General features: G+C 49.8%; 1 protein-coding gene across 2 annotated transcripts; it reads right to left on the bottom strand.

The window, feature by feature from the left end:
• Positions 1-406: 406 nt before the first annotated feature.
• Positions 407-24328, bottom strand: PLCD4 (phospholipase C delta 4). 2 transcript variants are annotated; one of them, XM_045078747.1, is made up of 16 exons: positions 22807-24324; positions 17809-17864; positions 17501-17659; positions 15926-16154; positions 14664-14793; positions 13872-14103; positions 9721-9922; positions 8298-8442; positions 7470-7622; positions 4899-5093; positions 3401-3557; positions 2984-3100; positions 2592-2764; positions 1889-2024; positions 1471-1620; positions 407-1388 (listed from the first exon to the last, which is right to left on the bottom strand). In XM_045078747.1, the coding sequence occupies exons 2-16, from the start codon at positions 17828-17830 to the stop codon at positions 1282-1284; spliced, it is 2307 nt and encodes a 768-aa protein (XP_044934682.1). In that variant the 5' UTR covers positions 17831-17864; positions 22807-24324; the 3' UTR covers positions 407-1281. The 2 variants fall into 2 exon arrangements, with proteins under 2 accessions (XP_044934682.1, XP_044934681.1); XM_045078746.1 differs by lacking the exon at positions 407-1388 and having other exon boundaries at positions 1498-2024; positions 22807-24328.
• Positions 24329-26241: the final 1913 nt, after the last annotated feature.

Genomic DNA, 26241 nt, shown 5'->3' with positions numbered 1-26241 from the left:
ACTGAGCACAGCCGGGCTGTCCTCTCGCTCTGGCCGGTTCCCTATCACACCTCTGCCTCTCCTTTGTCTCCTTCCATCTTCACCGAGGGATTCCGAAATGTTCCCGGGTCTGCCTTCTCTCTGCCCTGGAGCCTGTCTTGGCCCTTGCCCTGCTCCTTATTTCTGAGCCCCGAGGTCTACTTGCAGGCCGCGCAGTCAGCCTCCCCCTGGAAGTAGCTTTAATTCGGCCTCCGTCCTCTGCCTCCGTCCTCAGCCTGGCGCATCAGCTGCACAGGAGTTAAATCACAAGACAGTGGGAAAGGCGCAGGACTTGAGGGAAGGGGGCCGGTGAGACTCTGTAATCCAGAATTCCGTGAGTTCCTCACAGTGACCGTATGCTCAGTCATTGAAACTGTGACACACTGGGGAAATGACAGAGGTACTTTTAATAAGTATAGTGGGGCGGTAGGCATAAACTGGGACTGTTCCAGGCAAACTCTTGGGAGGGTATGGATCATGTAACCCTTTGTCTCCTCCTTTCGTCCTTGGAGGCCATACTTCCTCTGTACCCTTCTATGTAGCACGTGCGGTGGGGGGTGGGGCTGGACACTTATTTTTCCACTCCTTCCCTGCCCCAACGGTCTCCCCAAGTGTCTCCCAAGCTTCATGCCTCCTCTTCTTGCCCAGCAACAGACCATACTCAAGCCGAACTGGGTAGAAAAGCTCTATTATCACAGGTGGGGAGAGGGGAGAGCAGTCCAGTGGGGACTCGGGGCTGTGCGGTGTTCTCTCACAAGTCGTCGTATGGTCTTGGGGGTCTGCCATCCTCCCCCAGCCTTTGCCTGGGGAGCCTTGAGGCTCGATTTCTCTTTCCCTTGGCTCTGGGCTTTGAGGCAGTTCGGGTGGAGGGGGTAATGCCTCTTTGTGTCCCTCTGGTCCAGGCCCCACTCGGGCTGTCCAGCTGCAGCCAGCCTTTGGGCCAGGGCCGATGAGAGAGATTAGTCCTAGATCTGGGCAGGGGATTGAACCTATGGCAAGAGGAAAGAAGGAAGTCCAGTAGAGAGTATGTGAAGGAAGGGGACAGAAAGGATACCACAGACGTGGAGAAACGAAGAAAGGGAAGAGAGTGAAAAATCAGGCCCCAGGTGTGCTTGTTAGGAAGAGTGAGGTAATTTTTGTGCTTAGGAATGCACAGTCCAAAACAATGGTTTTCACCACCTCTCTTTGCTTTCGGGAGAGTCCTTCCAGGTTTTTCTTACTACCTCAAGCCAGTGCACCCACCCTTCCCAAGAAGGGCCCACCTTAGGATTCATCCCCCTCCGGCCCTTCCCGGATGCTGATATGCACGAAGATGGAAGCCGGGTGGAGGCTGATGCCATCCTTGGAGAGCAGGTGTACATGGCGGTAGCCTGCAGAGTGGGGAGGAGGGTGTTAAAAGGCGGCTGGGGCCAGGGTGGCGGCAGTGGTGGGGGGATGGGAGGACCGGCCCACCTTGCTGCATGCAGCTCCAAGGCACCGTGTACTGCCCGATAAAGTCATTCCGGGATTTCCGGTTGTAGTCCTCGACTACAAAACGCAGCAGGGCCAGCTGGGGCACCAGGACCTGGAAGCTCAGCGTCTGCCCCCAGTATGGATTAAACCCTGGGGCAGGGCAGAGGAGAGAGGGAGTGAAGGAAGTGACCTTGCTGGTTCTTTGCTTTAGGCGTGTCCCCTTGTGGTCTCGCAATTTTCCCCACGATCAGCATTTCACAGGTGAGGGGATTGCGGCCCAGAGCGGATGAGCAATTTGTCCAGGTCACCAGTGCGGACAGTGCGGTAGGGAAACAGCCATGTTCCTCCCACCTAACTCCCACCACCACCCCCCTCACCCCTGCCCAGCACAGCTCAGCACCGCCCAGCCCAGTCTCACCGTTGTTCTCTACGTAGCTGGTCTCTTGCCGGCTTTTGTCTGGGCGGACGCCAAAGATCTCCACTCTCACCAGTGGATCCACGATGGACCTCTCTTTACTCGTGTCCTCCTTAGGGAGTTGCTGCCCGCTGATGATCTGCAAGCAGGACTCTGGAAACTCACTGGTTCCTGTTCAGCTCAGCCCCACTCCAGCTCGCTCTTACACTGCCGGGGGTGGGGGGGAGGGGTGCACCCCCAAGGGTGGTGGGGAGGGCCAGGGGAGGGGCACTCTAGCCTCTGGCTTGGAGTAATATATGCTCCTCTAGTAACCTATGTGTGATTTAAAATCCACCAGAGTAGAAATTGAACAAGGTTTGAAAGAAGGTAGGTTCAGCAAACCCTTTCGGGCCTGGACGCAGCCCCAGGCATTGCCCTGGGTACTTTTAGATTACCTGTCACAGCAACCCTGTGAGGGGGACTAGCATTCCTCCCACTTTGCAGGGAAGGAGCCTGGGGTTCAGGAACTTGCCCGGAGTTACACGAGTAGTGACCAGGTTCGAACCTAGGCAGCTGGTTCCCAAATCCCCACCATTCACCGGCTCGCCTGCCTCTCCTGAGGCATTCTTCACCCGCTGCGTCCCTACCAGGCCCCACTGCCTCGACCCCCTGCTTCCATCCTGCCCCCCCCCCAGGTTTTTTCCCATGGTTTCGCTCACCGCAATACCTGGATTAGGAGGGTCTGGGCCTTGAAAGGGCTGATGGGCCGCTCAGGGTGGAAGGAGCTCTGGGCATCACGCAGGAAGTCAGGCTTCAGCACGTAGCCACAGCCACCGTTCTGGCGGAAGAACCCGTCACAGATGTCCATCTCCAGCCCCGCAGTCTGCACGTTCATGGCCACTGTGGGTCCCGGGAGAAAGGGAGGAAAACATACGTCTCAGGAGCCCTCTGGCCCTTCTCTCAAGGAATGAAGGAGATGGATTGGGTATAGGAAGGCCTGCTGGGAACACCCTCCATAGATGGCATCTCTCTCAGTCGAGCACCCTTTAAGCATTCCCTCACCCTCCTGGCCGGCCCCTGGGGCATGTAACCTCCCCCCTGTTGCTGCTGCCCCCTCACCCATCTGGCAGCCAGCGTTCCAGAGTTCCTGGGGGTTGTAGTTGGACGAATCTGTCCTCAGGCCGCTGGGGTACACACGGCTTAGCTGCCAGGCATTGTGTTGCACAAACTCGTTGCCTGCATAGAGGGTATAGTAGGTAGATGGCGATGGGGGGATCTCTCCACTTCCCTGGCCTCAGGTACACTGCCTACCCACTTCGCTTTCCTCCCCAGCATCTCCTGAACATCTCTCCTCCCGCTAGAGCCTTGACCCTGCTGCTCAGAGCTCCTGTCCCAGTGCGTGCTCTGAGGAGTCGCTTAGCTCCCTCATCCCTACTTAGGCCCTTGGTCCTCTTTCTTGGGACTCGTCCTCCTGCCCAGCAGCCTGACCCTACCCATCCCAATTCCCTCCCTGGCTCTCTCCCTTTTGGTCCTGACCGGCCTCCTTGATGAGGCTTCTGGCCTTGGCTTCAGAGAAAGAGGAGGTCTCATAGAAGCGGTAGTGCTCCCTTGAATGAGTGAAGCTGTGGAATGAGACAGACTTCAAGTAGACAACCAGGGCAGAGAGGGATGGACACAAGATGGGTTTGGATTTCTGGAAGAGGAGAAAACAGAGAGGAAAATGGAATTGAACCTTCCACGAGCCGAGAGGAAAAGAGCGATGGCCAGGATCTGAATTACCCCATCCAACCTACGCCTCTGCCCACTGCCTCCCCTTTGCATTCCTCCTGCCTCACCTGCTTGGAAAAGAGAAGGGACCCAGCCTTGGAAATAGGAGCCTGAACCATAACCTCACAACAGATAGGCGGACAAAACAGCGGACACATCACAACCTGGGGATGGGAATGGGAATAAAGGCAGTCCTTTGAAACCTGATGGGATCGGTTTCAGCCTCTGGGCTTAAAGGGTCTGCTTTACTGTTACTTTCTGGGTAACAGGTTTTCGATGATTATTTTGAAGTAGAGAGGTGTCCTCCTTACCTCTCGCCTTTTAAAAAACCATTAATAGTGTATTTTGGTCAAAATGCTCATGAACCCAGACAGTTATGTCAAGGTATGCAAATGGCCGGGGAAGTCACACTGGAAGGATGTGAGGGTCCCAGAATAATATCTCTACATTTTTCTCTTAAATTCCCATTTCCTTCCCTGGACATGGTAGCAGGCTAGACCCCACAGCCCCAGAGAGGACAGGATAAGCTAGAAGTTAGCTAAGTCAAGGAAAAGCATGAGAACGAGAAAGGCAGACTTCTAACCAGGATCTTGGCTGTCCCACCAATGGCACCCCTTCCCCACAGGGAGCTGGGCCACTTGGGCACAGCCTTCTCAGAGCCTTCCCCTTCCCCAACTCTTTCTGCTCTTTTTTTTTTTTTTGGCTACTTCTGGCCCCTTCTCAGACTCACCTTTTCCAAGAAACCTTCTCTAAGCCCATTTCAGATGCGGTTACAGCAGTCACTTGAGTAAGCCCTACGCCCCTAGTACAATAGTGCGGGTACACAATCTCTCTCTCTCTCTCACAAACACACATGCGCATATGCGCATGCACGCACACACCAGTGGTTTTCAAACTGGCCTTTAAAGAGACGGAGAAGTACAAAGATGTCTCAAGAGTCAATGGGGGACTCAGGAGAGACCAAATGGGTGCTTCAGCTGGAATGGCTCCGCTTGGATCCCTTTTGTATACAGAGCTCCCATGTAAGAGTTCAGTCATAAACCATTCCGTGGCCCAAAGAAGTTGGAAAGCCACTGCCATCTCTCTCCATACGATAGTAAATGGTGATGCCACACGTGCCCCCTTATACTTCTTTCACTGGGCGCAAGGGGCGTTTTGCTCCTTGGCCCAACACCCTGCCTGGCTCACTGGTCTCTCCACACAGGAACGCCATCTACAATACAGACTGACCAAATGCCAGAGCAGAAAGACCACCCTCCTGGCGCACCTTCTCCTTCTTTTTGTCCTTACTGCGCGGGCTCAACTCCTGGGACACAGACTCCAGATGGGCCTCCAGCTCTGTGTCGGCTTCCTGCTCCGTCTCCAGCTCACACTCTAGCTCTTCCTCCTCTTCCTCTTCCTCAAGATCCTCCTCAAGTGTCCTTAACTTCTTCCCCTTCACCAGGATCTTCCTCCGAAGCTCCTGGAGATAGAAATGAAGGCGCTTGTTTCCCTGTCTGCTCTGGGACCCTCCTGGGGGGCCCTGCGGCTCCCAGTGCTCTCACGGGACCATCTCAAAGGCAGAAGACGTGAGTGGGCTAGAGTCCCCACGGGGTGGCTGCCTGATACATACAGTAGGGGTTCCTGTCATTAAGCCAACTCGTCACATCTCTATCCAACTGGAAAACACAAAATAAAAAATACCTCACATATGACACATAGAGATTCTGCCCATATTCAAAATTTACATGTAAATATAAAGGACATAAGAGTATTAGAAGAAAATGCAGAATCTTTTTGAATAATCTTAAAGTAGGAAAGCCTTTAGAAACAGGAGATGAGGGGCGCCTGGGTGGCTCAGTTGGTTAAGTGTTCGACTCTTGGTTTCAGCTCAGGTCATGATCTCAGGGTCCTGACATAGCGCTGTGTTGGGGTCCGTGCTTGCCGAGGAGTCTGCTTGAGATTCTCTCCCTCTCCCTCTGCCACTCCAATCCCCACTCTCTCTCTCAAAAAAAAAAAAAAGAAAAGAAAAAGAAAAAAAAAGGAAAGAACGAAAGAAGAGAAAAGAAAAGAAATAGGACATCTCCTGTTATCATCCATAACTCAGAAGACATACAAAAGACTGGCCAATTTGACTACATAAACCTTAAAATCCTCCATATGGCAGAAGATGCTATGATCCAAAAGCAAAGGCTGCAAAACAGAATTTTCCCAAAGCACCAATGTCTTTAACATTTAAAAACTTGTTATATACTGGTAAAGAGTATAAACCCCAATAAAAGTGGGTAAATCATATCTATTAATTCAAAAGAAGAAAATATAGACTCTTCTTTTTTATCTTATTTTTTGAAATATTTTATTTGTCTATTTGACAGAGAGATCACAAGAGGGCAGAGAGGCAGGCAGAGAGAGGGGGAAGCAAGCTCCCTGCTGAGCAGAGAGCCCGATGTGGGGTTTGACCCTAGGATCCCGAGATCAGGACCTGAGCCGAAGGCAGAGGCTTAACCCACTGAGCCACCCAGGAACCCCTAGACTTTTCTTTTTTCTTTTTCTTTTTTAAAAGATTTTATTTATTTATTTGACAGAAAGATCACAAGTACACAGAGAGGCGGGTGGAAAGAGAGGGGAAAGCAGGCTCCCACTGAGCAGAGAGCCCAATGCGGGCCATGACCTGAGCCAAAGGCAGAGGCTCAACCCACTAAGCCACCCAGGTGCCCTAGACTTTTTTTTTAACTTGACCTTTTTTTTTTTTTTTGCCACGTTTGTCACTGTGAATCATCATACTTCTGAAGTTATTTGTGGTCCTTCTCTTACTGTTGGTCAGAGTGCAACTTGGTATTTTTTTCCAGAGGGCAGCTTGGCAGTAATAACCAAAATATCAGCACCAGTACTCTTCAACCCAGCAATGTACTTCTAGGAATCCTTCTCAGAGAAAGAGTGAATGGGGCGCCTGGGTGGCCCAGTTGGTTAAACATCTGACTCTTGATTTTGGTTCAGGTCATGATCTCAGGGTTGTGGGATCGAGCCCTGTGTCAGGCTACATGCTCACCAGGGCGTCTCAGATTTTCTCCCTCTACCCCTACCCACCCGCCCCTTGCATGCTTGTGCTCTCTCTTTCTCTCGAATAGATCTCTCTCTTTTTTAAAAGAGTTTATTTATTTGACAGAAAGAGACACAGCAAGAGAGGGGACACAAGCAGGGGGAGTGGGAGAGGGAGAAGCAGGCTTCCCAATGAGCAGGGAGCCTGATCCAGGACTCAATCCCAGGACCCTGGGATCATGACCTGAGCCGAAGGTAGTCACTTAACCACTGAGCCACTCAGGTGTCCCTCAAATAAAGAACTCTTAAAAGAAGAAGAAGGGCAGCTGTAAATGGACAAAGCTATATGTACAAGTGAAAAATTACCAATAACCTGAATGTTTACTATTTACTGGTTAAATAAATAATGGTTCACAACAGAAAATGGAATCCCACAGAGCTACTAAAAGGGAAAAAATTATACATGAAAAGACATTCATAGTATCTATTGTATGTGACATATAAAAGGGATATAGAAAATGACCCCAAGCGTTCTTAGAAGTGCAAGTATATATACACCTATGAGCCATCAGGAAAAAAAAAAAAGATAATTCCACTGAAAAAGGAAATAAGAAAATAATTGATTTAAAATTTAGAAAACCTATCAACCATTCTGCCTTCAATTGGACTTTTGGAGAAGTAAAATCATTTCCAAGGATATTCAAGAGTAAGATGGTCCACGGAGGGCTGAGAAGGAGGGAACAGGAGGGGCATGGAGGGGCAAGGGTGGGAGAGTATGGAAGCCACGGCAGAGCCTGGGCTGGCTGACAAGGGTGCCTACCTCTGGCGAGGGGAGCTGAGTGGGCAGCAGCCCATCCAAAGTAGTGCTCAGCAGCTGCTCCCCCAAGATCTCAGTCAGATGGTACGCCATGACCTGCTGCTGCTCCCAGCTGCAGTGGTTCTCCAGGGACAAGATGACTGGATAATCTGATGTCTGATGGGGAAGGGAGAGAATGCTAGAGCCAGAGGTTCAAAATATGGAACCTCCCTTCCTCTCTAGACCTCCCCTGGTGACTCACTCAGAGTACCCTGATTGGCAAACCCCTCTGACCCTGTTCTGGGTATCAAGGAGGTCTTGCTGGGTCTGGGGACCACCCCACATCTAAAAATCACTGTTGGGATCCCAAATCTCAGACCTATACCAGCTGTTCCGAGGTCCCTCTGGGACCTTTGAGCTTTTAGGCTCAGAGTGGGAAGGCTAGGCCATTCCTCTGATTATGTGTTCATGTTACACTCTCATCTCCAGACTCCTGTTGTCCCCCAGCCCTATCCACCACGTCCTCTGTTTCCTTATCCACCCTCTCCGAGATGGATGACAGTTGTCAGTGTGTAGGGTGTTGTGTCAGTTGTAAGCATAAGGGTGACAGTGACTAGAAGAGTCACTGATCCCTAGCAATTACCTCTAGGACTACTAACTACTAGTGACACATCCAACCCTTATTCACAATCTCTCAATATTTGTCTGATGCTTCCCAGTTAAAGTCTCTTGTCCGTCTCTGCCATTTGACACAGCCTCCCCGGCACTCGTCTACCCTTTCCAGATTCAGAGGCAGCCACTCTTCCCTCAGATCATCTTCCCTCTCCAGGACGCCCATTCTGGGACTTCTACCTGGAAGGCGTACTGCGCCACAGTGGCCACGACATCTTTGAAAGGGATGCGGGAGGTCAGCGTGTGTCCATGGTAAACGATAGGTTCCCCGTTAGGTCCATCCCATATATCCACCTCCACGCAGCGGCACCCCCTCTTCAGGGCCCTGCAAGAACCCCAAGCCCCCAGGCACAGAGAGATCAAGGTCGTATCATCTGTCTAGGGACTTTCTCCCCACTCTGGGGAGAACAGTGCTCACTGGCACTTAGTCCCCAAGACCCCTGCAAGCTGCATCTCTGTGAACCCTTCCCTGTCCACTGGGATACTGCTATGGCTCACGCTACTTCTACCCCCTATCCTCTCCAACTCACGATCTTCCTTCAGCATCACGTACTGCCTTGTGATGCTTCTGGTGTTCTGATTGTATGGCATTCTGCAACACCTGACTTAGTCAACCTCTCAGTAATTTGTTTGTTTGTTTATAAAGTAAGCTCTTTGGAGGCACCTGAGTGGCTCAGTGGGTTAAGCCTCTGCCTTCAGCTCAAGTCATGGTCTTGGGGTCCTGGGATCCAGTCCCACTTCAGGCTCTCTGCTCAGCGGGGAGCCTGCTTCCCCCTCTCTCTCTGCCTGCCTCTCTGCCTACTTGTGATCTCTCGCTCTCTGTCAAATTAAAAAAAAAAAAAAAAAAGTAAGCTCTATGGCCAATGTGGAGCTTGAACTCATGACCCCCAAGATCAAGAGTTGCATGCTGTACCAACTGAGCCAGCCAGATCCCCCTCAAACTCTCAGTAAATTTATACTTTATCTTCTCTACTAGACATCCTAGGGCAGAAAAAGTATGTTCCACACATCTTTTATACCCTGAAGCTACTAGATCAGTTGGTGCCACTACAAAGATTATCTTGACTCTTTGACCCAAACCATGATTAATCACTGTAAAAGCAGTGATCACTTATTGGCTGTTAGCACATGGATTATCTCATTTAATCCTCACAACAACTCAGACAGAATAGGCATTGTTACCATCCCTATTTCACAGATGGGGATACTGAGGCCCAGAGAGGTTAAATACTTAGAACAAGAGCACCAAGTGAGACAGCTAGGATTTGACTTCATATGGTCTGACTCCAGAACCTATGTTTCTAACTTCTGTGCTCTATTGCCTTCCATGTAACATTTAGTTTCTTTGTTCAAAATAAATCTGTCAGGACCTCTGAGTTCCAAGAGAGTTTCACAGCCTATGAAGAGAAGGAAGCTCCATTTACCCATAGAGTTTCAGTACTACCCTCCTGTCAGTCTTCAACGTCTCCTCCAAGTCTCTCAGGAATCCAGGGACCCTCAGCCCCAAACCCTCCACAACATCTTTTTGATCCCTGTTATCCACTGACAACACAGATGGCCCCTTCTCATGAGCAGGAACCCTTCCCCCTTGCTCCCCACACACCGTATGTATCCCTCGACGCTGCTATGGCCATAAAGCTGGTCCCCCACGAGGTAGGTATTGTGAGAGGAGTTGATGTAGTAATGGTTCAGGGGTTGAGTCATATCCTGGTAAACCGGGAGGCAGGTTGGGTTGAAGATATCTCCATCCTTCGAGCAGAGGTAGTTGAGGAAACCGTCCATGCTCAGCACGTGTCGCAATTTGCCTGAGGTGCAGAGTAGGGGAAGGCTACAATGAGAACCTCTGAGTAAGGGCATCCCAGCACCCCTCAAGCGCAGCCCTCACTTCACCCCTCTCCAGGGTCCTGCCTTTCTTTTTTTTTTTTTTTTTAAAGATTTTATTTATTTATTTGATAGAAAGAGATCACAAGTAGACGGAGAGGCAGGCAGAGAGAGAGAGAGGAGGAAGCAGGCTCCCCGCTGAGCAGAGAGCCCGATGCGGGACTCGATCCCAGGACCCTGAGATCATGACCTGAGCCGAAGGCAGTGGCTTAACCCACTGAGCCACCCAGGTGCCCGGGTCCTGCCTTTCAGATGGCGTCCACTCCCGGTCTCCAGATGCCAAATGTGCCCCACCCACCATCTGTCACCATCTGTGCCCACCCTCAGGGAGAGTTAAAGCCACGTGGAGAATCATGAAGACCATTCTAGTTCAGTGGTAGCCAAATAGAACTTTCTGCAATGATGGAGACATTCTCTTCTGTGCGGTCCAGTACGCTAGCCTTAGACACGTGTGGCTATCGAGTGCTTGAGATGTGGCTGTGTGACTGAAGAACTGAATTTAAAATTTTGATTTTAATTAATTCATTAAATATTGGAAAGTTTTTACTTATTTATTCATTGAAGTAATCTCTACCCCTGAAATGGGGCTCAGACTCATGACCCTGAGATCAAGAGTCGTGTGCTTTTCCGACTGAGCCAGCCAGATGCCCCAATTTTAGATAATTTACATTTATCTTATTTAAGATTTTATTCATATTTTTAGATAGAACACGCATGTGTGCGCATATGTGCGAGAGCGGGGGTGGGAAGGAGGAGAGGGAGAGGGAGAGAGAGAATCCCACACAGACTGTCCTGAGCACAGAGCCCAACACGAGGCTCGTTCTCACAACCCCAAGATCATGACCTGAGCCAAAATCAAGAGTGGAGGCTTCACGTACAGTCACCCGGCACCTTGTTAATTTAAATTTAAATAGTCACACAGAGGGGCGCTTGGATGGCTGAGTCACTTGAGCATCCATCTTGGTCCCAGCTCAGGTCATGAGCTTGGGTTTGGGGGATTGAGCCCCATGTCAGGCTGCTCTGCATTCAGCGTGAAGTCAGCTCGTTTCTCCCCGACCTCCTCTGCTCTTCCCACTGCTCATGTGAGTGCCCGCACTCAAGTCCTCTCTCCCTCTCAAATAAATAAATAAACAAATAAATATCTTTTTAAAAAACTTAAAAAAAATAGTCACATGGAGCTCATGGTTAGCGTAAGGGACAGCATAGTATTCAGTGTAAAGGGCTAATTTTATATATGGGGAAACTGAGGCCCTGAGACCAACAAAGTCAAAGAATTTTAGCAACGCAATCAAGGTACCTGTGTTTCATTCCCTGAGCTGTGTAGCCGCTGCCAGCTACAACCTGAGGGTTTCTTCCTAGCATCAATTCCCGTATGATGTTTTGAAGAGTGTTTGTCTGATATATCCCTGGACTATAATATGCCCAAAGGGCCTGAGTTAGGCCCTTTGAGGGCAGGGCCCTGTCACTCCTTCCATAGCCCTCACCCATGATACCAACAATAACGACAGGTACCGAGCACTTGCTCCGTGCCCGGGACACCCCATGCAGCGTCTCTCTGAATGCTCTCGCCAACGTGATGAGGTAGATAGAATAGAATCTGTCCAGGGAGGTTAGGGAATAAAACCAGTAACTGGAGGAACTGGGATTCGAACCCCGGCTGGCAGGTGTCTGAGCTATGCCCATCCCACTGGACTGCGCAATCTCACTGAGGGGAACACTGCTGCCGGGGGTAGCATGGGAGGCCCTTGGGAGGTGGAACAACTCGACCCCAATGCCCAGCTTCGTCGCTCCAGCTTTGACAAGGCCTACAGATAGTGGAGAACGGCCGGAAGTCAGGCAGGAAGTTTCATTCTTAACAGTAAGGACTTAACTTGCGAGAGTAAACTCACCATTGCCGGATGCCTTTCATGCCTGTCATTTCATTTGGTCACCAAGTGTTTTATAAAACAGAAAATCGAGCCTCTGTGGGGTTAAGCAGCTTGGCCAGGATAACTCAGTTAGTAAGAAGCACAGTGGGGCCTTGAGCCCAGGTCCCTTGGAGGAGACCATCCCTGCAGCCAGACTATAGTACCTGACAGCTGAGTGCAGGGGTGGGGACATCACACCGAGGGGCACGCGGCAGAATAAAAGTAACTGACGTCTACTGGGTCCTGCGCTGGAGAGAGAAGATCTTATTTCTTAACCTTTATGCATTCCTCTTCTATTTATTTTTCTGAAATGATTGCTTTACGGCCCCCTTTCTTCCGTGAGCACAGACATAGAATCTGGAATCAGTGATTCCAACCCTTTCTGTTTGGTGGCGTTCTTGTTGGACCTTCTGCTGTATCTCTGGGGCTGAGCCTAGGTCCTGGCCCATGACAGGGACTCAAGAAGCATCAGCTGAAGTAGTGAGTGAATGAATGAATGAATGAATGAAAGGAGTGGCAGTTGAGACCTAGGAAACGTGGGTCAATTGTCCAGCTCGCATTCATCTCATCCCAAACTCTTTCTAAGATTTTATATATTGGGGCACCTAGGTGGCTCAGTCATTAAGTGTATGCTTTTGGCTCAGGTCATGATCCCTCAGTCCTGGGATCAAGCCCAGCACCAGGCTCCCTGCTCCGTGGGGAGCCTGCTTTTCTCTCTGCCTGCTGCTCCCCCTACCTTGTGCTCTGAGAAATATTTTTTTAAAAAGATTTTGTTTATTTATTTGAGAGGGAGAGTGTATGCAAGTGAGTGCACAAGCGCAAGGGTAGTGGGGAAGAGTGGAGGGAGATGGATGAATAGACTCCCTGTTGAGCAGGGAGCCTGACTCAGATCCCAGGACCCCAAGATCTTGACCTGAGCTGAAGGCAGATGCTTAACCCACTGAGCCACCCAGGCACCCCTCATCCGTCTCATCTCTAATTCTCATGCTCAATAGAGCTCTTAGGTAAGGGTCAGGTGACCTGGGTTTCAATCCCAATTCTTCCTCTCATTAGCTGTTGGCTTTGAACAAATCATTTGACCTTTCTAAATCCGAGTTTTCCTCTTTGGCACAACTGACTTAATAACAGAAGCGACTTCAACTCGTCCTTGGAAGGATGAGAAGAGAAAAGACATGTAAAGATGTTAGCACATTAATGGGATATTTAGCAGAAGCTGAATAAGGATTATGCTTTCGATTTACAAGGTTATAGTGAGGGCTAGAGGAAGTAAGTGATGTGAAAGTACCTTGTAAATCATTTATTATTAATGTAAATTCCTCTCATTCTGAAGGGGATGGAGGGCAAGGTGATGTCTATTGAAGGAACAAGGAGAAAGTGCTGAAGACAGAGAGGGCCTATTTGAGCTGTGCTTGCTGAAGCTAGATGACTGGCCTGCTCTTCATCCGCCTCAGTCCGACTGACTAGCTTCCTGGCCCAGGGGCTTAGCCACTCCAGAACCACTTGGAGAATTTGGAGAAAGCCCAAGAAAGGGCAGGGAGCCAGCATTTAAAGAAACAGCAAACAGAAACCATGAAGGGAGATGTAAGAAAAGGAATCAGGCGCTTATGAAGATGAAAAGGGAGAGGACCAAGGACCTTCCTTTTCCACTGGGGGCAAACGTAAACATAAGGACAAACTTACTCTAAAAGTGGAGCATGAGCATTATGGAGGAAAGGGAGCTTATGGAATGTTCTTCCTTCTGAGGATACAGTGTTATGGAGGAGACTCCTGTCTTACCTGGGCAGGAAGCGGCTGGTCTCCTTCCCTGGGAGTGGTTGAATGAGGGAAGCTGCTTGTGCAGGGGCTGGGGTAGGTAGGGGTGGGGCTCAGCACTCCCTGAGTTAGGCAGAAGGTGGCTTATCTCTGGACCTTTCTAAAGTCCCCCTCCTCACACATGTCCAGTGCCCCTCCGCCCTAACCCTCTTACCACTATCTGAGGGCTCATAGCGGTCGATGAGTTCCAGAGCAAGGTCAGAAGCTCGCTCTCCTTCTTTCTGCTCCTCTTGGAGAAAATCCACAAATTCCAGCAGGGTCAGTTTCTGCCCATCCGCCGAAAAGTTTTCAAACAGCTCTTGCACCTCCGTACGCTTAGTCAGCGCCTTATAGAACTCTACAAACTCTTCTCCCTCCAGAGTCCCAGACTCGGACGTGTCTGCTGCCTGCAAGTGAGGGTTTAGAGGATGGTGGAAAATTCCTTTTAAGAGCACATTGTATGGCCATCTGGCTGACAGGTGGGTACAAACATGTTTCCACAAAATTCTCCCAGGGCTCCTGACACTTTGTGTTCATAGAAGCCGCTTTGGTAAGTAAAAAACAAAATGGCAGCCTTACCATGTGCTACTAGAGAAAAATTTCAATTAGAAAGGGTTAAATGTCCCAGCAAGTGCCTAAAAGGTCTAAAGATCCCTCTTCCTATTTCATTCACATTCCGGTGGGACTTTTCCATTGTGACTAGGCCCCTCTGTCATGGACAGAGGGGTCCTTGAGATCTGACACAGTAACATATGGTGGTTCCCCCTTCATAAATCTAGGCATCATCTTTCTCAGAAGACGGAAGGGTAAGAACCATGCCCTACACTCTCCATTGAACTCGGCATAGTGGTAAGGCATAGAGGAGAGATTCAATAAAGAGTGATGCTGGATAGGCTCACCTACATCGGGCTGCATGAGAACATGGCCTTGGCTGGCTTCTGAAGATCGTTCCCCAAAAAAGACTTACCTGGAAAAGCTGGAAGGCATATTCTTGGTCCATTTTCACGTTCATCAGGTGCAACAAACGCTGGACTTCATGGAAACTCATCCGGCCATCCTGGTTCTTATCTCCACGCTGGAACCAGTCACTCAGCCATCCAGGTGCGAGTCAAGGCCAAAACACTGTGTGTGTTTGTGTATGCAGATGTGTGTGCCTATTCATCCACTGGCATCGTCTCCCCTAGCTTTGCTACAAGTGTCTCCTCCATGCCAGTGCATTTTCCATATTAGCTTCCAGAATAATCTTGTCCCTGCATGGCTCAGATGCCTGCAGGGTTTTTCCTATTGCTTACAGAAAGAAGCCCAAATTTTTAAACCTAGATTGAAGGTCTTCATCCCCACAGCCCCCACACAGCTGGCCCCCCTACAGCCTTCCTCAACACACTTCTGTTTTCCCCGTACTTAAGCCAGACTCTCCCTCCTGCTCTTCAATGTCCTCCCTCCTGTCCTTTGATGTCTCTGAGCATTTCCTCATGCCGTTCCCTCAGGCAGGAGAGCCTTTTTCCCTCCTTTCTTTATTCAAGCTCTGCTCCTTTTCCAGGCTCAACTTACCTGCAACTTCCTCCCTGACGTTTTCCCAGAACTCTCTCAGCTAGAATTAAGTGTTTTTCCTTCCTTTGAATACCCACAAATAATTTCAGTCCACTGGAAGTTCACTTCCAGGGTACTTAGATGATTCACACAAATCCCTTTTCTCCACTGACTAAAACAATACCTGAGTCTCATTCATCTTTTCACCCCGAAAGCCTGGCACAGTGCCTGATACCTTCTGCTTCATAGACAGTGAATGAAGGAAGGAAGGAAGAAAGGAACAAAAAAATGAATGAAAGACCTAGCATGGAAGGTAAATACAATCTAGGAAGCCTGAATGAGTCAACACCATGAAGTTCCGCCTCCTAGTCCTGGCATAGTTCATGCCACTGGGATCTTCTGCTCAGCTCTCAAGATCAGCACCTTGTTGGGTCCTTTGCCTCTCACGTCCCTTCCAACCATCCTGAAAGGACGGATTTCTGCCCACCCTCTGCCTGGTTATGCCTTTGGCATCCCAAGCCTCCATTATGCCTTCAATGTCCTCTGCCTCACAGTGGCCTGAGGTGCCCTTGCCCACCCTATCCAGACTCTTAGCCACCCCCCGCCCAGTGCAGTACACCCCCGCCTGTCTCTAGCCTTGTGGCATCTGGCTCTTTCAGTGACCTCCAGCCCCCCACTCTGACTCCATCCTCCCGATACTGGTCCAGCCGCTCCTGTTGGTCCATGCCGGTGACAAAGTCAACCAGAAGCTGCAGTCCCTGCATCCATATCTTGGCCTCCTCGGCGCTGTTGGCCACCAGGTCCAGGTTGGAGCGGCGGCCATGGAAGACGATGGTGAAGCCCTGCTCCAGGGGGAGCTCCTCCGCCAGGCTGCGCAGCAGCTCGGACTCCTGGCCCTCCCGCACGCTCTCCACATCAGAAATCGAGACTGCCAGGGAGGAAACAAGGGGACACAGGGGACAAGAGTCTGCCAAATTGCAGGGGCGAAGGGTCGGAGGAACCCCAACCTCCACAGGATGAAACCACTAAAGAGGCAGATCTCTGGGATTCAGGATTCCCCGTGAGTCACTGCCATGTTCAGAGGCAGCCTGGCAAGGGGCCTGCGCTAGGAGCGGCAAGACCTGGCTTCAGGACACTGGCTGGCAGTGTGACACAGACCAAAATGACTTAACCCCTCAGCACCCCGTCTGAAATAAGGGATGGTCCCATCTATGGCCAGTCCACCTGGTGACCCCTGTTGTAACTGATGGATGGAAACACACTTAAAGGTAGAAGCAGTTACACCAAAGCATGGTATGTCCAAGTTCAATGTCCCCATTCCAGGCTTGAGGGCCTCCTCTTTCCAGATGGATGTCTAGGAAAGAGCCAGAGAAATTATCCTACCCCCTTTCCTCAGCTGGGGGGTGCTGGGGCTCGTGAGCTTTGATTGTGTCTCTAAAGTGGACTCTCTCAAATGCGTCCTGTGATCACATTTTTAGAGGGGGCATAAAGCATCTGGCCAAGAGGATACACAAGGTTGTGCTGCATTTATGATATTTAAAATTATTCACCATAGGGGCGCCTGGGTGACTCAGCCAGTTAAGCATCTTCCTTTAACTCAGGTCATGATCTCGGGGTCCTGGGATCGAGCCCCACCTTGGGCTCCCTGCTCCAAGGGGAGTCTGCTTCTCCCTCTCCCTCTGCCTGCTGCTCCCCTACTTGTGCTCCCTCAAATAAATAAATAAAATCTTTAAAAAATGATATTCATCATAATAGCTAATTTGTGAAAGGCATCCTGGCTTCAGGTGACATGTTAGGCACTTTGTACATTAACTTGCCGAGTCCTTGTAACCTTCTAGGCAGGAACTGTTCAGTCCTCATTTTGCAGATGAGGAAACCAAAGCTTAATGCAACTTGTCCAAAGCCACTCAGCTAGAAAGTGGCAGAGCCAGAGCTTTGATCTGGGCAGTCTGATGCATGAGATCATGCTCTCACTATAATGATAACAAAAAAGAACCTAGGACTTACTGAGCCTTATTCTGAGCCAGAACCCTCCTAAGCCTTTTATGTGCAATAATGGATTGAATTTTCATAAATAGCTTTAAGAGGCAAGTACTATTGTAATTCCCACTCTACAGGCTCAGAGATAGATGTAAAAGAGACAGCATGAGGACACAGCATAGGACCCTCGTCCCTCCCCTGCTCTCAAGCCACTGGACTCTTTAGGGTCCAGTCCCCACCAGCCCCCCCCGGACCCCGCCACCGCACGTGCGCCTAGCTATCCACGTGACTCACAGGTGGGCTTGGCAGTGCTTCCCGCCTGCCTGGCGTGCCAGACCGTCATGCCGTCATCCTGGAGTCTGAAGTATCTTAGCTTCTTCCAGCTTTTGGACCTCACCTTGCGCATCAGCGTGCCTTTCTGCATCAGCAGCAAGTCTTCACTGATGGGCAGCCCTGGGCCAGGAGAAGAAGGGGCTGGCCGGGCAGCCGGCGGGAAGGGTGGAGGGCCCAGGAGGCGTTCTTGACCAGGGGTCCAGACTCCTCCCCGCCTCCCCATCCCTGGGCGGTCTCCTGAAAGCCTCCTCTCCCACTGGGGTACTCACGGCCTTGCATCAGAGACGCCATCACCCACTGCTCCACCAGCTGGTGCCGGAGTCACCTGGAGGAGTAAGGAAGAACGAAGGGTTCGGGGTTCATACTGGGGATCTTAGAATAAGAGATCAAAGGAGGAAGAGAAGGAAACCTGTGCATTCTGACAGCCCATGAGGAGCCAGGAGCTTCACCCACCTATTCTTTTTTTTAAAAAAATATTTTATTTATTTACTTGACAGAGAGAGAGAGAGAGGACACAAGCAGGGGGAAAGCAGAGGGAGAGGGAGAAGCAGACTCCCCACTGAGCAGGGAGCCTGATGCAGGGCTCAATCCCAGGACTCTGGGATCATGACCTGAGCTGAAGGCAGACGCTTAATCGACTGAGCCACCCAGGCGCCCCCATCCACATAGTCTTTAGCTCTTTTGTACATCTAGTTTGAGTCCGATGACTTTGAGGCTTAGAGGGGCTACAAAACTTGCATCAGATCACATAAGGATTCAGAATTTAAAGCCAAATGTCTGATCCCACAGAGTCTGCTCTTTTCCATAGTCATCTCCACAGAGGGTTGTAGCAGGGCTTTCTGCCCAAAACCCCCGAGTCACCCCTCAGCTCCCGATTATTAGGGACCACCATCTTGCTGGCTGCGCCCTTTTAGAACCTGGAACCTCTCTATATCCTAGCCTTCTCTTCTCCACGGGGCTTACCCCAGCTGCTGTATCTTGGGAGCTCTCTCCCTGTTCCTGTGCAGACCCTCCCACCCCCGGCACCAGAGGGGCCAAGGCAGAGTCCTGCTTTTGCCTTGAAATTGACCCCTTGTGCCATACTTGCTACACAAGCCACCTTCTTTTGCCTTCCCACAGTAAGGCACACTTTACACGCCTTAGCCTAGCAATTGTTCCCAACAGCTTAATGGACGGGTAAGATACATAGTCTTAGAAATGCAGTTTCAAGTTTTCTCTGCCTCCTGAAGAACAGAGCCCTCATTAAGATACATGCTCATTTAGGACCTGGTTAAGTCGCCCTAGTAGGTAACAACAAACTGCTCTCAAAAGGGCAAAAGAGAGGACACCTGGGTGGTTCCCTTGGTTAAACGTCTGCCTTCACCTCGGGTCATGATCCTGGAGTCCTAGGATCAACCCCTGCATTGGGCTCCTTGCTCAGTGGGGTGCCTGCTTCTCCCTCTCCCTCTGCCTTCCCCCAGCTTGTGCGCACTCTCTCTCTCTCTCTCACTCATAAATTAATTAGTTAATTAATCTTTAAAAAAGAGCCAGAAGGCTCGATATGTAGCCACATTGATTCGAGCTGTGCCCTCTAGGAAATCATCAACTCTTGACCAAATCGTTCTGGACGAAGCAAAGCGCAAGAAACATAAAGCTCTATGCTTTGCATAAGCAGAGGAACAGCACTCGAATAGAGATGCTGCGTGTTTTAAGGGATAAATTTACATTTTGACAATGGTGAGCATCTAAAACACAAAAAGCATTTCTAAAGTCATCATTCAGTTGGTGCTCTCTTAGAACACGGTGTGGTTCCACTCGCTGGGTCTCACAGATGAAAAGCGGGAAGTCCAGAAATGTGGTGTGACTTGTCTGGGGTCACACAGCATCTCAGGGCTCCCCCGCCTCTCTTTAGCTGGAAGAGCCTATCAAGTCACCCAGGGGTGGCTAAATCTTTAGGAAGAAAGTAGAGGTCACTAAAACTACAGTTCCCCTGACTGGAGGAACTAGAGAAGGCTTTCAAAGGAGTAGCAAATACACAGGTGCCCAAAGTGAGACAGGAATGTTGGGAGCCAGTCTGTACCTAAGTGGGAAAGATAACTCAAGGCGCCCTCAGGAGAGACAGAACCCTGCGACAGTTCCAAAAAGCCAAGGTTTTGCTGGCTGAGGCTGAATATAGTGAGCCTGGGTGAGACCAGAAGAAGCCTCTGGATAGATGAAGGGACCCAGAGTGCTTCATGAAAGGCAGAAACGCAGCTCCCCTTTTCAGGCTGGTGATGTAGTTTGGCGACCAAAGCTTGCAAAAACTGGATGAGGACAGAACTAATAGGTCTCTCCTAAGTGTCTCAGGTCCCCAGACTCCAGAGGCAGGGGGAAGCCTGGGATTCTTCCAATCCTCTTGCCAACAACCTGCTTTATCTCCTCTTTGAATTTCAGCTCCCGTATCTGGGGCATAGGGACCGTGGGATGGGCTGGATCTCGGCCCTGGGAGAAGACAGAATTCCCTTCCCCTATACCTGGACCTAGGAACCTCACAATTGTGTCCTGAAACATGGGACGCCTCCGTTCACAGTGCCAGGACACCCCTATTTTGGAGCCTATTTCCTCTCAAACAAGCCTTGGAAAATTATTTTATCCTTGCCAAACTCTTCCAACCCCAGGACTGGGCACGTGCTCTTCCAATCCTCCTCCCATTTCTGACTCACTATTTCAAACCTAGATCCAGGTGACTTGTGGCCATATGATGGCCAATTTCAACTCAGGGAGCCACAGAATGTCAGACCTGGACTTCGTTTTTTTTTTTTTTTTTTTTTTTTTTTTTTTTTAAAGATTTTATTTATTTATTTGACAGAGAGAGATCACAAGTAGGCAGAAAGGCAGGCAGAGAGAGAGAGAGAGGAGGAAGCAGGCTCCCTGCTGAGCAGAGAGCCCGATGCGGGACTCGATCCCAGGACCCTGAGATCATGACCTGAGCCGAAGGCAGCGGCTTAACCCACTGAGCCACCCAGGCGCCCCACCTGGACTTCGTTTTTTATACAGAAGGGCTAGAAAGATTAGCTGAAGTGCCAGAGCCATTGAAGGAATTACGTGGTAGAAGTGGGACCAGAACCACGGTTCCTTGTGACTAGCTCAGAGATCTCAGCAAGGCCCTGCCCTTAGAAAGGGTTTTCTCTAGGGGCCCCTGGGTGGCTCTGTCCATTGCATGATCAACTCTTGGTTTCGGCTCAGGTCATGATCTCATGCTTGTGGGATTGAGCCCTACATCAAGCTCCATGTTCAGCACAGAGTCTGTTTGATATCCTGTCTCTCCCTCTTCCTTTGCCCCTCCTCCTGCTCTATCTAAAATAAATAAATAAACCTAAAAAAAAAAAAAAGAGGAAAATCCTTTCTTTCCAAAGGAAAACTTAGAAAGCCAGTTAGAGCAGGGCTAAGAACCAACAAGGGACATGGATAATTTTGTCTCCCTGCCTCCGTCATTCTCAGCCCCCACCATGTCCCACTTGATAGCTTTTCTTTCCTCTCTTCCCATTTCTCTTCTTTTCCCATCCTGGTGCCTTTCTTTTCCTTTCTCCCAGCTCACTCTTCTCTTCTGATCCCATCTGCCCCCTACTTGCTCACTTGACAGCCTCTCTGTGCTCTCGTCTCCTTATCCTTCTCCCCACTCCTTCTTCCCTCACCTCTTCCTTTTTCTTTCTCCTCTAATTCCCAATAGGTCGGGTTCTCGTCCTCTGTGGGGATTTTGAGCCCGAGATCCAGGAGGGAGAAGGGCCCACAGGAGCACACCCCTGCCCTCAGCCTCCCTTCCCCCGTATCCTAGGAGACGGACTGAACACACTGTCCAGAGAATGCGACTTAGAACCCAGGTGTTCTAGGTCTTGGTGTTGCCTCCGGTGTCTGAAGGTAGGATGGGGAGGATGGTGACGCAGGTGCAGTGCGGAGAGCAGGAACAAAGGACCGGGAGTGGGAGCAAGAGCAAGAGGTGAGGGACAGAGGATGAGGACTGAGAGTACGAGACTGGGTCTTAACTGTTCACTCCTGGACACGAATGTGGAGATCCTCAAGAACACAGATGATGACCTCTATAATACACATGAGAGAAAAGACACAAAGTAAGGTGGGAAGTGGCCGGGGCTGCTCAGTAAGATCTGGTCCTCAACTTACAGGTGGCTGTAAGAGATGGACCTTGGCAGAGTTGCCAATAGTGCCAATGATATTATGGTGAAATTCGGGGTGTCTCAGGGTTCTCCGAAGGGGCAGGAAGGAAGAGAATCATTATGTCTACTCTCTTGCTTCTGAGCAGGATTATTGGGTGACCTCATCCATATAAAGAAGACAGAATGGCTCCGGTCATAGGTAGCCTTCAGGAGGTTAAAGCTTGAAGACTCTTGTTTTCATAACTCATCAAATCCAGAAGTTCCTGGCTATATTGAAATCCTAGGTCAAATAGAGATTCCTTAGCCTCACCCCAAATCTACCGGATTAGAATTTGCCAGGAGGGAGCTCAGGAATATTTATTTTAAAAAAGAACCCCTGGGGTGCCTGGGTGTCTCAGTGGGTTAAAGCCTCTGTGTTCTACTCAGGTCATGATCACAGGGTCCTGGGATCGAACCTCACAACAGGCTCTCTGCTTAGTAGGGAGCCTTCTTCCCCGCCGCCCCCCTCCGCCTGCCTCTCTGCCTACTTGTGATCTCTGTCTCTCAAATAAATAAATAAAATCTTTAAAAAAAAAAAAAAAAGAGCCCCTATGACACATGCAAGTCTGGGAAACCGTAAATTCCTATCACAGATCAGGAAGCTGCTGTCCAAAGTCACATAGCTGGTTAGCGTGGCAAAATCAGGACTAGAAGCAGGTGCTTTTCCCAGCACAGCCCTTGGCCATGCCAACCAACTGTCCCAGCCCATGGAGCAGGCTAAGAACAAGTACAGAGCTCAAACCCCAGCTCTTTCTAAGGAAATCTCTACCATCTTCCCTGGGTCTTTGGGAATCCTCAACATTCTGTTAATGAATCTATCCTTACTCCAATCTCTATCTTCCCTTACTAGGATGGGGCTCGCTTGTGAGCGGTAGCTAAGAGGTCCCCATGTAAGGAGTGACTGCCACAGTCAGGAGGAAACTCTAAATCAGAGGGCTAGAGAGAACCAAAACGTGGGAGCCTTGCAGACATGTTAGGGCTAAGGTGTCTGGGGTACAATTTAATCAGGGTGGGGATAAGCATGTGGCAGACAGAGTTAGGGACTCAGGCAGGGCAGAGTTTGGAGCAGAGGCTGGTCAGAGCCTCCGGGGCCCTTACCGTGGGCAGGAGAGCGGTCCTGTGTCTGTGAGCTGTGCGATGCTCTCTCCTGTGGGACGAGGAAACCCAGCTGGGCTCTCTTTCTCCTCCCTTGCTGGCTCGCTGGCTTCCTCCCCTTTTCTACTGCAGTTTGCTGCTGTGACTGGCGGACTTGCAGCCAAAGGGAAGGAGAAGGGAGGGGAGAGGTAAGAGCTCTCGCCTCAGTCCAGCCCTTCCAACTCTTAAAGGCCCAGGACGCTGGTCAATGGGAGGGAGTACTGGGGGAGGGGTGGGTAGACAAGGATTAAGGGAGGAGAAGCCAGGCTGCCCTTCGTCTTGATGCCAGCCCTCATTGACCCCAATCCTGCAGTAGCTCTCAGAGTGAAGCCGGAGGAGTGTCTGAGTTGCAGCGCTCCATGAATCACTGCTGCTCATTCTGCACGGGTTCTCCCTCCGTGTCACACAGCTGTCTTTGCCCTTATTTCATCTGGCTCCTCTCCAGGGTGTCTGTTCCACCGGCCGGCTTCTGTGTCTCCGCATCCTGCCTTGCAGAGAACTCGGTCTAGCTCTGTGGTACAGGGGAAGGAAAAAAGAAATAGGATGGGGAAGGAGGCACCTGAGGAGAAAGGGAGGAGAATAATCCTAGAGGGTAGAGGGGCAGGTTAGTATCTCCGTAGACTTTGGGCATTTGCTAAATATTGAAGGAATACATACATTCATGCACGAAACAATTCATTCGGTCTTTCTTTACATGGATGCATTCTAGGAACGTTTGTTCAGCACCTCCAGTGTGCAAGGACGTGTGTATGTCTTCATAAAGATGTGTGCAGAGAGGACATGGACCTGTGGTATTGTAAGAATCAAGGGCAAAAAGTGGGGCACAAGATTGGAAAGACACCCAGGGGGAAAGAAAGGTGACGAGCTTCTTGCAAGGTGAACGAGCGGGTGGCTGAAACAGAAACCAAGATTGAGGACAGGGGAGCAAGTTAGGAGAGGACTATAGGGGATCATAAAAGGCTTCATTATGGCCCCGTATTATACACTGAGACCAAGACCCAGGGAAGTCTTGGCAACGTCCTGGGCTCACATGTCAGCAGCAGAGACGAATAGTCCCTGGCCCTCTCCCAAGTACTGTGAGCTGGGACCTACTTTTGCTCTGCCTTGAAAAGACTGTGGGGTATGGAGCTTTCTGGCCCAGTAGATGGGAGTCAGGCAGCTGAGCGCACGGGGCACAGCCCTGGACTTGGACTTCTGTGCCTCCTTTCCAGTGAGGTGTGTTTTAATCTAGGCATAGAGGGAACTAACTGTACAAAATGATGTGATTTTAAGTGTGCTGAGATCTGGCTACCACTCCGGGCTCCCCCAAACACCCTTTGAGTGCCTAATATTTGACCATTAGTGATTATTTATAGCTAAACCTTTAGTCCCATTAAAATAAAATCCTCCTAAGTGATTACCATAAATGTCAGGATTGTGGTTACTTCTGGAAGGAGGGAGAGTTGTGATAGGATCGGGCACATAGCTGGCTGCTGAAATAGCTGGCTAAGTTCTAATTTCTAGTCCCGGATGCTAACGAGGGTCTTCCCTTTGTAACTTATTCAGCTATACATTTTCCTTTCTTTTTTAAAAGTAACTTTTTTTATTTTAAGATTTTATTTATTTATTTGACAGAGATCACAAGGAGGCAGAGAGGCAGGCAGAGGGAGAGAAGAGGAAGCAGGCTCCCTGCTGAGCAGAGAGCCTGATGCGGGGCTCGATCCCAGGACCCTGGGATCATGACCTGAGCCGAAGGCAGAGGCTTTAACCTATTGAGCCACCCAGGCGCCCCTTAAAAGTAACTTTTAAAACGATTTTATTTGTTTACTTAGCGCACAGGAGAAGGGGGAGGGGCAGAAGGAGAGGGAAAGAGAAACTCAAGCAGACACCATGCTCAGTGTGGAGCCCAATGCAGGGCTCAATCTCATGAACCTAAGATCATGATCCTGGCTGAAATCAAGAATTGATGGCCCCGGTAGCTCAGTGGGTTAAAGCCTCTGTCAGGTCATGACAGGTCTGCTCAGGTCATGATCCCAGGGTCCTGGGTTCGAGCCCCACATCAGGCTCTCTACTCATTGGGGAGCCTGCTTCCTCTTTTCTCTCTCTCTGCCTGCCTCTCTGCCTCCTTGTGATCTCTGTCAAATAAATAAATAAAATCTTAAAAAAAAAAAAAAAAAGAATTGGTGGCCCAGGGGTGCTTGGGTGGCTCAGTGAGTTAAAGCCTGTGCCTTCAGCTCAGGTCATGATCCTAGGGTTCTAGGATCGAGCCCTGAATCAGGCTTTCTGCTTAGCGGGGAGCCTGCTTCCCCTCCTCCTCTCTCTGCCTGCCTCTCTGCCTACTTGTGATGTCTGTCTATCAAATAAATGAATGAAAATCTTAGAAGAAGAAGAAGAAGAAGAAGAAGAAGAAGAAGAAGAAGAAGAAGAAGAAGAAGAAGAAGAAGGAGAAGGAGAATAAGAATTGACAGCTAAAAGAAGAAGAAGAAGAAGAAGAAGAAGGAGGAGGAGGAGGAGGAGGAGGAGGAGGAGGAGGAGGAGGAGGAGGAGGAGAAGGAGAAGAATTGACAGCCTAACCAACAGAGCCAACAGGTGCTCCAGTAGGTTGTTTTTTTTTTTTTTAAAGTCATCTCTTCACCCAACATGGGGCTCGAACTTGCATCCCTGAGGTCAAGAATCGCACGTTCCACCAACTGAGCCAGCCAGGTACCCCTAACTATACATTTTACGTATTGTTCTGTATCTGTGTTATATTTTACAAGAGGGTTTCCAATTTTTGCATCTGGTACTTTCAGAAGTTTTATTGGTTTTCCACAATTCACTGGTTGAGTTTCCATATTTTCCTGAGAGCAGAGTTTTTTGTTTGTGATTTTTTTTTTTAGGTTTATTTACTTACTTAAGTAATCTCACTACCCAGTATGGTGCTTGAACTTGCAACCCCGGGATGAAGAGTTCCCTGCTCTTTTGCCGGAGCCAGCCAGGTGCCTGAGCGCAGGTTTTGATAAAGGAAGTAGAGTATGCAGGGAGGGGAGGCTGAAGAGGGAGGCCATTCATGGGGAATAGAAAGATTAGGGGGCATCAAAATTTAAATGGCGCTGGCTTCATGTTTTATTTAGTAGAGCCCGTCTTCCTCTCCCATTTCTCCTCCCCTAACATCATGTCCTTAGTTTTCCACGCTTCTCCCTCACATTGCTCATGCCTTCTACACTCTGGGATTATATGTATGCTTTGCCTCTCTTTGCCTCACCTAATTGCTGCCAAACTTCCTTCCCTTCTGGGGGTTCGGTGAGGAATTTTCATTCTTCCTGGATTTTCTGGGAGAGTTCAGATCTTAAATATTCCTTTTCAGTGTTCTCATAAACATACCCATCCTCCTCAGATCATGCGTTCTGATTTTGGGGGGCAGGCACTTGGGAGACCTTT

The sequence above is a fragment of the Mustela putorius genome, unplaced genomic scaffold (genome assembly GCF_011764305.1).
Source record: "Mustela putorius furo isolate JIRA1106 unplaced genomic scaffold, ASM1176430v1.1 tig00000275_pilon_pilon_pilon, whole genome shotgun sequence".
Classification (NCBI taxonomy): Eukaryota; Metazoa; Chordata; class Mammalia; order Carnivora; family Mustelidae; genus Mustela; species Mustela putorius.
The sequence above is the reverse complement of the archived record's forward strand: the minus strand, read 5'-3'. Positions and strand labels throughout refer to the sequence as shown.

What these genes read in the sequence shown, in the direction of transcription:
- PLCD4 (XM_045078746.1), bottom strand. Translation starts at nt 17,830, where the DNA reads ATGGCGTCTCTGATGCAAGGCC. An exon ending in GGCGTCTCTGATGCAAGGCC is followed by an intron (nt 17,660 to 17,808) that starts GTGAGTACCCCA and finishes CTCCTGGCCCAG; the next exon opens with GGCTGCCCATCAGTGAAGAC. An exon ending in TGGCGCAGTACGCCTTCCAG is followed by an intron (nt 7,623 to 8,297) that starts GTAGAAGTCCCA and finishes CTTCCCCATCAG; the next exon opens with ACATCAGATTATCCAGTCAT.